At 43.2% G+C, this 12,500-nt stretch overlaps 1 protein-coding gene across 1 annotated transcript in view; it reads right to left on the bottom strand.

Moving 5' to 3' along the window:
• The window catches only part of LOC310800040 (calcium-transporting ATPase type 2C member 1-like), a 183,865-nt gene that overhangs the window by 49,880 nt on the left and 121,485 nt on the right, over nucleotides 1-12,500 (bottom strand). Inside the window, exons 12-14 of the mRNA XM_083662633.1 lie at nucleotides 8,455-8,552; nucleotides 5,154-5,249; nucleotides 1,202-1,291 (exon numbers count right to left, since the gene is read on the bottom strand). Of these exons, the coding sequence (XP_083518759.1) occupies nucleotides 1,202-1,291; nucleotides 5,154-5,249; nucleotides 8,455-8,552 (284 nt within the window). The remainder of the gene's footprint in view (nucleotides 1-1,201; nucleotides 1,292-5,153; nucleotides 5,250-8,454; nucleotides 8,553-12,500) is intronic.

Raw genomic sequence — 12,500 nt, 5'->3', positions numbered from 1 at the left:
CATGATCGGAGCCTTTGGGGCTTTAGCATGTGATCATCACGGGCCAAGAAGCTAAAGGCCGTTACACACCAGGAGCCGACTGGACCAACTGGTCTTACGACTGGTCTTAAAGGGATACACCACTTTTTTGGAAGTTTAGCTCATTTGCCACATCCCCCCCACATAACCAAGATACACCACGCCTTACCAGCACTGTCCGCTTAGTTTACAGTGAGCTACAGTCGTGAAGTTAGTAATTATCGGCATAGAATGGAGGCTAATGGTACAGCTGTTAAAAATCTGCCAAAACACACATCTCACTGCACCAAAATACATGGTGTTCTTCGGGTACTCACCACACGATGAAATGTTAATCCAAAATGCACATAATCTGTCTTTTTGGAAGGAAAAGAGGTAGCCGGCGCTACTTTCCAAACATGGCCGCCGACCTCTTTTCCTTCCAAAAAGACAGATTATGTGCATTTTGGATTAACATTTCACCGTGTGGTGAGTACCTGAAGCACAACATGTATTTTGGCGCCGTGAGATGTGTGTTTTGGTAGATTTTATAGACACAAATCCTCCTTGATCTGAAAAAATATGTGGTGCAATTTCACTCTGTGAAATGTTTTCATTTCATTTCATTTATTGAATGTGACTCATTGACTATGATCACATGGTATGGAGCACAAACAAAACATGCAAAAACAATGTCACTGTTGATATGCAGCCCACACTAACTGGATACACAGTAGGTTCTAAAGATATTGCGAATAAATCAGACAAATAGATCACTCTTGGTGTGTAAGGGCCTGTAGTCTAGTACAGAGGTTCTCAAATGTTTTTCAGCCAAGGACCCCTTACAAAATAGAAAATATACCGGGGACCCCCTCATTATGATTTGTGATTTTGTGATAAGCTTGTTTCCACGGTAACGTGATTAATTTTAAATTGATAGGTTTGTTAGATTAGAATGTAATCCATGAACCATTTTAGATTTAAAGCATAACATATTTTCATTTAACAATGAAGCTTTAAAAAAAAAAAATATATATATATATTTTTATATATTTTAAAATATATATATATATATATATATATTTTTCCTGAAAACTTTTCACGGACCCCCTGACAAAGTGCCACAGACCCCTGGGCGTCCCCGGACCCCCATTTGAGAACCACTGGTCTAGGAAATGCAGTGTGTGTGTGTGTGTGTGTGTACCTTCATGGCCAGGGCGATGAGCGCTCCCTCTGTGGGGCGTCCCAGCAGTGTGTGGTTCCTGATCACAGAGTCATTACACACACAGCCAACCTAACATCACACACACAGACACACACACACACACACACACACACACACACACACACACACACACACACACACACACACACACACACAGGCACAGATTTTTCTGAATATGTAAAGGAAAATCTTACACATTGTTAATACAATAACACCAATTAATCTTTCATGTGGTCGGGTTTCTACACAGTTTCTAGACTACACACACACTTATTTTTCCCTTTTTTTGTGGGGACAGTCCAGACCGAAAAGCTGCGATGTGCGATAACACTGTTCAATATTGCGATGACGATATGACCTGCGATAAATAAATAAAATGCTATAAACAAAAATATTAATGGGTAGGGGTGCTCCGATCCGGCTAAGCCACGATCCGATCCGATTCCCATTCCTGGGGTCACGATGCGATTCCAGAATCGATTCTCGATTCCAACGATTCTCGATTCCAGAATCTAGAATCGATTCTCAATTATGTAGTTTTATAATAACACACAAAGGTAAATCTAAGACAAAAAATGACAAATGTATTAATGCTGAACTTCAAATTCAACTTCTGAAGTATTACAGTGAGGGCCTAAATTCATTTTGCAATATGAGTGTGTTAATTTAAGCATACGTATCAGTAAGTGGCACGGGATTCTCAAAGCCTGTGTTGAGGGTCATACGAACAAAAATGCACTCTTGAAGCAAAAAAAAAAATCCAAAACCAACAAGTTAATTATTTACATTTTTAGAGCAGTCATTTCTTACACATGAGATTACTTTTAGCCTTTTAGTCATAACGATTATTGAAAGATATTCCATATTCCAGACTGAACTGTTATAACAGAAGTGGAGTATTGGCCAGAATGACATGAACATTTGGACACTTATTCAGCCGGTATCTTGCATGTTGCGTTCAGGTGCACTGTAAAATGTTTTGTTTTATTGCGATAAGACGTGACTTTTGCGATGTGTTCATCGCACATTTTCATATCGCGATGACGATGAAAATACGATTAATCGTGCAGACCTGGTGAGAGGCTCGGCCCGGGAGAACCACAGTGCCTCGACTCTCCATGCACTGATGTTCTGGTCCCTGCTGAGTAGTTCCACAGCAGCGGGTTGGGGTTTCTTGTATTAATCTTCATCTTTCGAGTGTGTATGATGTTGTGAGACCCCAAACACCCAACGACCCCAGGTTACATCACTCATGATGTATCCCAGTTGCATTTAGAAGATGTAGTGTGTAATATGTCGGGTTAGGGCATATTGCAGTGAAGCCTGCATCCCCCTTGCCAGGTGCATCTATCCCAGTGATCCTCACTATTTCTTCGATGAGAGCCGCACTGGCAGGGCAAAGTCAATAGGAGAGCCACTTTTACCGCAAAACACCAAAAGCCACCCCAAGGCACATCTGCCTACCATTTATTTTGTGTTTTACTAGGCTCTTTCATACACAGATCGCGCAAAAATTGCCGTTTAGGAGTCCCGTCAAGCCAGCCGCCTCGCCACAGAAATTGCTTTCACACAGAGCCAAGCAGCACGGCCACATTACCGTGCTGCGTGTACTTTCAGGTGAAATCCCCTGATCCCGGATTGAAAGGCGAGCGGAGGGATTTCCTGCTCCTCCTAGCCCAAATGAATATTTTCATAGGTTAGTGTAGCCTAGGCTACTGTATGATGAACAAATTCATTCAACAAGACTTCCCTCCTAGTCCGCTGAGCAGGGAGGATAGGTGCACTCGCATGGAGGGCAGGCAGATCGATATGGTGTCCTACCAAAATTGGAACGATACACGACCGCCCGCATATCAAACAGCTGCAGTCTGCATAACGTTCGTCGGGGGAATAGTAGCCTATAGGCTATAAATGCACATGACTACTTACCGTTAGTAGTTTTTGTAAGGGAATGCACAGAGCTGATTTTGAGAGGGAATAACCTCAGACCAACTCGCCACAGACAGCTATAGCCCTCTGAAGCTTATTATTAATGTATATCCGTTAATTGTAGCCTACCTATAATGTCAACATCGTTTGAGCATAAAGCCTAACCGCACGGAGCATTCCTCCTGGCGTCCCTGCAGTCATGATTGTATAGGCTACTTTTTTTACTTTCACTCGTGCACTTTCTTGATACATGAGGTGATTTCCCCTGTAATTTTTTTATGAATGAGCAGACCATTCGCACCTTTTCCGGCTCGCTGCCACGACCTTTCAAGTGGAGGCGGGTTGCCAGGTAACCCGGCGCTGTTACTACCTCCCGTCGCGGGACAAAAGGCGTAAAACAATTGTCCACCAAAGCGCGTTCACGACTTTCACATCGGAGGCGCTAATCCTATTTTCCGTGCATTTTTCGGCTTTCAAGGCCGGTGTGAAAGAGCCTATTGTTTTCCATACATACAATATATATATATATATACACATATTCTTCTGAATTCTATGTTTTACTGTTAACGCTATTTTTAATAATCAGAAAGTGTCTAATAATGTGATGGATCAATAAATAAATAACAAACAATAAGATATAACAGTAAATTTGTAATGGTTGCACTTTTTTAATCAAATGCTTGAGTCAAAGCAAATAGACTACATAAAAAGCAATACAGCCACAAAGTGCTGAATAAATTCTACTCTTGAATCTGCTGCAGTTTATTGAGTTGCTTTCCTGCCTGAAAGCAGGCTCTGAGTGAATTAGTTTAGTACAGAGTAGTTTACGCTTTTATTTTGAAGGCGGAAAGGGGAAATACTACGAGTGGAACTGACGCTGGTCTGTCAGTCTGCTAGCGAACGCGCTAGCAAAGACAAACACTACAGTCAGTCACTCCCTGCTCGTATAGGCTGCGCTGTGTGAAGCAGACCTCTCTGGATTAGAAAAGTAGGCTAAGGAGAGAGATAAATCAGCCATCAGCCATAGCGTTTTGTCTGGTTTTCTGATTGAAAAGTGTTACATCTTGGTTCACACCAAAAGCATCTAAGAAGCAGCGCTTCACTCACGGAAGCGTGGAGCGCCCGGTGTGTTCGGTTTCCCCTGTTTACACGGACGCTGAAATGTTTTGACAGTATATTAGGCCGCCAACTAAAGCTTCTCGAGCCTCCAACTAAAGCTTCGAGAGCCGCCAGGGTCTCACGAGCCGCCCAACGAGGAACTAGGATCTATCTTGTCTATCTTATCATCAATCTTATCACATGGGAGTCTATGGTCAAATGTGTATCTGCCTGGGGATATTTGACATGAAATGTTTGTATCTGAAAATAATTCTTCACTACAACTAATATCACTACATGTGAAATGACAACAGGTCTACACAGCTACATAAAATATGTAGCCATTACGTCAAACATTCAATCAAGCTTCATTTGAATGATCCGGTATTGATTCATAAAATCTAAAGATCGATCTTTTAATTTACTGTATGCCTTTAACGCTGTTAGTCTCACATGTTGTTTACACACTGCTCTAAAGAAAGCACGTATCTGATCACTCTCATTGACTCAGTCTGTAGTGTTGCAAAACTTGCACTATATTGTGTTCACTGCTGCAGTGTTTGGTCAACGTTCAAAAAATAATTGAATACGCGATTCTTTCTAGTTTTGGTCCACGTGAAATGTTCTATGGTCTCTCCTGATGGAAAAATAAATGGCAGATGAAATCCCTTGTTCGTATGCCTAAATCGGAAGTGGCTCTCTATTGAATCGCATCCAATCGGAAATTGAATCGAGACCTTGGGAATGGAAATCTAATCAATTCAGGAAATCAGTGGTGATCCCCAGACCTAGTAGTAATGACTATCAGGACTGAAAAACAATATAACTTTCCAGAGTTTTTGTCTAATGCCCAGCCCTTTAAAGGCCCTGACACCCAGACAGCAGGGGAGCGCTGTTCACTCACCTCCACCACCTTGCTGATGGAGGGGCATGAGAAACCGTGGACCACCTCTCCGTCCAGCAGCACCTCTCCTGCTCCATTATAGCCCACACCCGTCACCTAGGAGACAGACAACAACAACACCACCCACCGGTCACAAACAACAACAAGCCTCCATCACACTGAGACATCATGCTCTTATGACATCACTGATGACATCATCAGCGGGACTCTATGACATCACCGATGATGTCACAACTGCTTTTATGACATCACTGATGACATCACAACCTCTTATGACATCACTGATTATGTCACAATGCCCGATGTCACAATGTATGACATCATCACTGGGACGTGGTGTGTGTGTATGAGAATTTATGACATCACTGATGTCCTCAGCGGGACACACAAACAGACAGAGCTCTAGCTCCCTTTTATATAAAGAAGATATAGATAGATAGATAGATAGATAGATAGATAGATAGATAGATAGATAAGATAAGATAGTCTTAAAATCTAAATTTACATGATCAGAACTAGATTCTGATCATCTAATATCAAGAAAACTGATTTGTGATTATTTTCAAAGTTGATTTGCACTGGAAGCACATGGAAAACCTCTTTTAGATTTTAAGATTGTCTTGCTATTATTTATTATTTTTATTTTAGATTTGCTACTGTACTAAATGGCTTTTTTAAGATGAATGTATTTCCAATTTGCCTGTACATGTACAGCATGTGATGTGAACATTCACGGTCAATCGAGTTTTCGCTTTACTACTCTATCTGAACTACTTGTAGGTATATACCAGGGGTGCCGACACTTTTTCAGCTTGGGAGCTACTTTTAAAATGACCAAGTCAAAGTGATCTACCAAACATATTTATTTATATATATATACACTGAGTATACAGTGGAAAACAGTGGAACAGTGGAAAAACAGTGGAAACAGTGGAAAAACAGTGGAAAAACAGTGGAAAAACAGTGGAAACAGTGGAGACAGTGGAAAAACAGTGGAAAAACAGTGGAAACAGTGGAAACAGTGGAGAAAAAAAAAAGGAAAAAAAAATCCCCTCAATGCCATGCGATCTACCACACTACCTTCACGATCGACCGGTCGATCGCGATTGACGTATTGGGCACCCCTGGTATATACTGTATCTACTGTTTATTTGCTGAAATCTATTTTCCCTCTCAAAGTTAGAGACGTTTGCATGCAGCGGGGCTATGACAGCAGTTATTATTATAACTAAGGTTCTATGAAGGAGTCATGATAAAGAGACCATCAGGCTCCAAGTAGAAAATGTCCCCTGGAACACAATCTGTCACCGTCACCTAACCCGTGTGTCCCTGGCAGCAGCTCGCGGGCGGCTGTAGCCTGCACAGCAGGAAGTAGGGCACTCTGTTCTCTCTGCGTCCTGGATGGTTAAACTCAAATGAACCTTCTCCACCAGACCCCAGCTCCCATTTTAGCATTGTCACCATCATCAAAAGATCAATGATACAAAAGACTCGCCTGATATCAGACTGAATTGAATTCAACTTAAACACGATTTCAGACGGCAGCCCGTCTTTATTGTCACACGAACACACTACAACACATGCATGCGGCCACAACACACACTCATGCTGACGGTGGCCGGTGAAATATGTCCTCTGCATTTGACCCATCCAGGCTTGTCCTTTCCTCCGGGTGGCAGGCCAGGAGCAGTGGTCGCTTTTTCTTTCCAGCGCCCGGGGACCATCATTGGACCATCATTGGACCAACTTCAGATGTTGTCGTCACTGGTCGGATGACGATCTTCTGCATGTTTTTAGTGGGGGGTTATGTACGGAGGAACCCCCTGGGGGGTACGGGGAGAACATGCAAACTCCACACAGAAAGGCCCTTTCGACGAGATAGCCCACCTGGGCAGTAGGCACTGAAGATATGGGGGGGTCACAGCTCCAGCGCCCACAGCGTCCCAGGCGAGAATCGAACTCAGGACCTTCTAGCTGTGAGGCGACAGCGCTACCGACTGCGTCACCGTACCCCTGAAAAAGGATGAGTCAGGTCGAACACCTTTGACTCTGAGTGGACTGAGTCTTCAAACCAGCACAAAGCGCAGGGCTGTAGTCCATTCAGCCTTCTGGCACTTTAGGCAATGTTTTGGGCGTACCTCAACAAAATGACATTTTGAACATGGTACATGGTCCTCCTACGCCTAACCCCAATCCTACCCTTAAACGTAACCCATCCACATCCCCCCTACGATGGTCCCCCCCTCAAACCCAGACTATGTAGGACTATCTATCCCCAGCTAGGGGCACCTATTCCCTGGGCCCCGCCCCCTTCGCTAAACATCCATGAGTGAGTGTCCTGAATTTGCCACCTTCTGACCCCGACCTGGCCTGCTGCCAGCGTTGTGGGTAAAAAGGTCTTGTTTGAACTTTGTCCTGATACTAAGCTATGCTGCGTGGGCTTTCAAAGGCATCCGGCATGGATGTCAATCATATTAAAAGTTGCCTATAAGTGTTAAACGAGTGCGGAGAAAACATTTCGTCTTCCGCTACCTGGATGAGCTGCCGCCAGTGACGTTTAACAAATACTGCTTTCCTATCATCTCAGTGTGGCAGGTTGTCTGTTTAGTAACATGAGAGTAGGCATGGGTCGATTTCCGGTTTTACCGGTTCGGTTCGGTGTACGAGCCCAAACCGGTTTGATCACGTGCGAACCGAAAAAACCTAAAAAAAAAAAAAAAAAAAAAAATTTTTTTTTTTGCCAGTCCATTCTGATTGCACTATTGTTCGCATTAGCCTCTTCTCAAGTTGCACTATAGGCAAAAGTCTTATTTTGTTTATTATGTTGATGTTTGAAGAAAAGTTGAGCGGGAAATAGTTATGAGAAATAAATACAGGGTGTGTTTGTTACACAGGTGTCCTGCTTCTTTTTATTCAGTATCATTGCTGGTTGACAATACCAGCTTAGAGGTGTATTATCGCTATCAGGTGGACTGAAGTTGCACTACAGACAGTTATGGGCCACACTCGGGAGCCCTGCTTAAAATAAAAAAAATAAAAAATAAAAAATAAAAAAATTAATTACAATTCGATCCGGTTTAGACGGTAATATCGAACCGGGTTTAAAATTTTCAAACCGACCCAGCCCTACATGAGAGGTAAAGAGAAGCGGCAGAGAGACATTACAATATAGAGACGGCTCAACTCCAGTTCGATTGCTGTACCATTTCATCCTATTGGCGGAGCCTGGATTGAGCCGACTCTATCTACACTTTATATGTATATAATATATTATTTAGATGATCTCTGGAGGCGGACAGACCTCGGCATGCAGTCCGTCTGAGGTGAAGAGCTGAGTGACCGTCATCTCGTTCTTGGTCAGCGTTCCCGTCTTGTCCGAACAAATCACGTTACAGCAGCCTGAGGGGGTGAGAGAGAGAGAGAGAGAGAGAGAGAGAGAGAGAGAGAGAGAGAGAGAGAGAGAGAGAGAGAGAGATATGATACAGAGGAAGTCACAGACACACTTCAGTGTTTCCCATACATAAAGGAATTTGTGGCGGGCCGCCACAATAATATTTTGACCGCCACAATAAGATGTTGACCAAAAAATAAAAAATAAAAATAATTTTTTTTTTTTTTTTTACAGTGCACCTGAACGCAACATGCAAGATATCCGCTGAATAAGTGTCCAATAAATGTTCATGTCATTCTGGCCAATACTTCTGTTATAGCATTTCAGTCTGGAATATGGAATATGTAAGGGATAATGTATACTGAGCCGGTGATTACTGTGGAAATAATGACCGACAGGTGAATGATTTAGCCCGACGCGCAGCGGAGGGCTTAATATTCACCTGAAGGTCATTATTTCCAGTAATCACCGGCTCAGTATACATTATCCCGCTTAGAACACGGCCTACAACTAAATCATTCAATAATCTGACAAAAATAATTATTCAAATAGATTTTTTAATAGCGTTTTCAACACAAAGCGGTTTCATTCGTAATTGGCACACAAGACACCACAGCTGCAACTGGTTGGCCTAATTAGGAGCGTCTGCAGACAAAATGCTCTTATCAACTGATTAATCCAGGTGTGGCAGAGCAGCGGTCGGTTGTCGAGAAATAATGACCGGTGAATATTGTTGATTGACCAATCAGAATCGAGTATTCGAGAGAGCCGTGTTCTAACTTTCAATAATCTATGATTTAGCTGACTAAATTGTCAAATACCGCCATCTGCTCGCTACCCAGGCACTTATGTATGTACTTAACCTAACTAACTTAACCTAACTAACTATCCGGTGTGCACAACATTGTCAGCTTAAACTCCGGCTGACATCCCAAAAACCTACAATCCGCTACAGAAAAATGTATATTGTTTGTTTATTAACTGGCCCCTCGCCTTTTATCATTTCACGAAAGTGGCAAAGCAAGTTGAGTATCCCTGACCTATAGGGAGAAATTTAGTTTGTCATTGTAAACCCACAGCACAGTAATGATGACATGTTCTTCATAGATCTAGCCTTTTAATTTTGCTCTTAAGCTTTCTCAAAGTACACCAAATTCATGCATTTTACTTTAAAATGTTTAAAGTAAAATGCAGACCCCCTAGGGGGTCTGCGGTCCCCCACCACAAATACTCAAAATCCTGTGGGAAACACTGCTTATTGATTTGTGGTCTAATCTGCAGAACCGATCGCACCACGAGACAACATAAACATAAACATCAACAGTTTATGGAAATCTATTCATCTTGTCCGACGACGGAAACGTCGGCTGATGTCCCATTTTGGTTTAATTTTGTTTCCTGGTTCTTTGGCTGCAGCTGAACTTTTGATGGACTTCCCCGTCCGTCGTCAGTAGCCAATCAAGAGGCTCACTGGTGTTTCTGCACTGCCCACTCGACAGATCACCTGTCAATCAAACAGTGTGGGGGCGGGGCTGGGATTATCTGTTGCTGCCGTTTGAGGCTGTGTTGGAATTGACCTGCTCTTCCTAAGCACTCCTCGACCCCGATGGAAAAGGTCATGAGGTCAAGGATGTAATAAAAGACAACCGCGGATGTCGGTTATTAATAATAATAACATAATAATAATAATTAATACATAGCACTTATATAGCGCTTTTCTAGGTACTCAGAGACGCTTACGGTTATTGACGTGGGTCAGCCGTGGTGAAACTACAATAGCTAGCCGGTGCTAAGCTAACCAGCTAAACTGTCACCTTACACCGATTCCACCACTTTCGAAAAACCCTGACAACTGCCTATGGGTTTAACATATTGTTGAAAGTTGTTCAGAACATATAATATATAATGTGTCCCTGTCATGTTTGTTTTCGTGAATGGCCGAATGGTCCATCACTTTGCTACCGCAAGGAATTGTGGGAGGGCATTATCTACAGTCCTTTCCTTTCGTAAAGGATGGTCCAGTGTATCCCACATGCTAAAGGAGCGCGTGAGGAAGTATTGAAGCACCTTTCCTTAGCATTTAGACAACTCTTAGATACTTAGATACTTCGGGGTCATTTTAAATTTAACCATCCGTAGCACAATGTGACCGCTGCCTGAGTTTCTCTCTTCTTTGTCTGTTGTTCAGCCATGATGGCTATATCCCGGCTCATGCCAACTACACAGCTCTTCTTCTGCTGATTCCAAACAAACTGGAAACGCAAAACGCATCACTTCCACAACGGCTGTTCAGAAGAAAAAAAAACACCGTTGACTTAGAGCAGGCAGCGATGATACAAACAATTTGGGGGAAAATGTCCTGGATTATCGACGGTTTTAACTTAACTCATTGAGTGCCAGCCACTTTTGGAGAACGGACGCTCCCAGTGCCAGAGTTTCAGAGCGTTTTCAGTGATTTCTCGATGCCCACAGAATATTGTGTGATATTACTATGTAAACACCGAACACGCAAAAAGAACGATGAGACTCTCTTCTATCATCAGCAAAAAAAAGTTTATTGATATCATTTTCCGTTCTTTAGTTATCAGCCGGAGAAGATAGCTTGATTTAACCAAAAACAGCCGTTTTTTTCTAGAAGCTGAGCCTTTTGTGAAATTAAACATTTCAAGCACATCACTGACTCTGAAGCTAATATTTTCTGATGTAGTCACACCTCAAAAATAATTTCCTTCAATAAAACAGTGAAGGCCAGGGAATTTTGTTTGGCAGAATAATATTTTTTAGCTGCAACCAGCAGCGCTGGCCCCTGCGTGCGCTGCTGGTTGCAGCTTCTTGCTGGTCTTGATTTGCTGCTGGTGGGCATCGGATATTCTGGCTTGCGTTTGCCAATCCTGTCCTGCTGTCTGGGTCTGTCTGGGTCAGTGTTGTGTGCTGCTCTGCGTGCCCCCCCCCCCCCCCCCCCCCCCCCCCTCAACTGCAAACCCCTCCTCCGTGGGAGTGTCTCTGGTGGCTTTCTGCTGAGTTTGCTGTGCACAGTGAAGGGTGCGCTACATCCAGCTTTTTTACAGCGTTCCGCGTGTGTTTGTCACCGGCTCCCATGCTTCCAGTTGAGAATAATAACAACTCCACGGCTGATCATGTGGATGGGCTGTCGCAACGGACACGGAGGGGCTCAATTGTGGCAGCAGATTCGCTGCTGCAGGCACAGCTAACGTTATGCTTCATGCATATCGATGCATACGGATGCGATGCGATTTCCGTTTCCCCAACGACTTCTTCTTTGTTTTTTCCTCGCCTTTCTGTAATCTGGAGAGCACTGTCGCCACCTAAGGGTTCTGTAAAATAGGTTATACACATTCAATAGCTCCCATATTGTAAGAGGCGATGTAAGAGGCTTAGATCCACGTCCCACCGTCAAAAAACGCAATTGACGAACATACTCGTCCTTGGCACTCTACGTTACTAAACCAATTGACGAACATACTCGTCCTTGGCACTCAATGAGTTAACATAAACATTCTATATTGCCCCTAGTGTACTTCCTGTTGCAGTGTTTGCTAATACAATAGCTGACAATGAAACAAGTTAGGTTTCAAACAGTTCCCTACCATCACAAGTCCATGAAAACAGTCTATAACTAGAACGACTGCACCGCGGATATATGCCTCAGCCAACAAGTGAGCAGTCGACATCCATGTCTGGCCAGACTTTGACGTTTGAGCCAAATGTGAAGAAACTCCGTCAAGGTGTCACTGAGATATGGCGTTACCAAGCTTGAAAGTGGCGTTCGTGGGGTCACCTTACCTTTGACCACGAAAATGTAATCAGTTCATCCTCGAGTCCAAGTGGACGTTTGAGGCAAATTCGAAGACATTCCATCAAGGTGCTCCCGAGATATCGCGTTAACGAGCTTGAAAATGGCTTTCGAGAGGTCAGAGGTCAGAGGGACTTTGACT

The sequence above is a fragment of the Poromitra crassiceps genome (genome assembly GCF_964638095.1).
Source record: "Poromitra crassiceps genome assembly, chromosome: 29".
Lineage (NCBI taxonomy): Eukaryota > Metazoa > Chordata > Actinopteri > Beryciformes > Melamphaidae > Poromitra > Poromitra crassiceps.
Note: the sequence above shows the minus strand (reverse complement) of the source record. Positions and strands in the feature narration are given on the sequence as shown.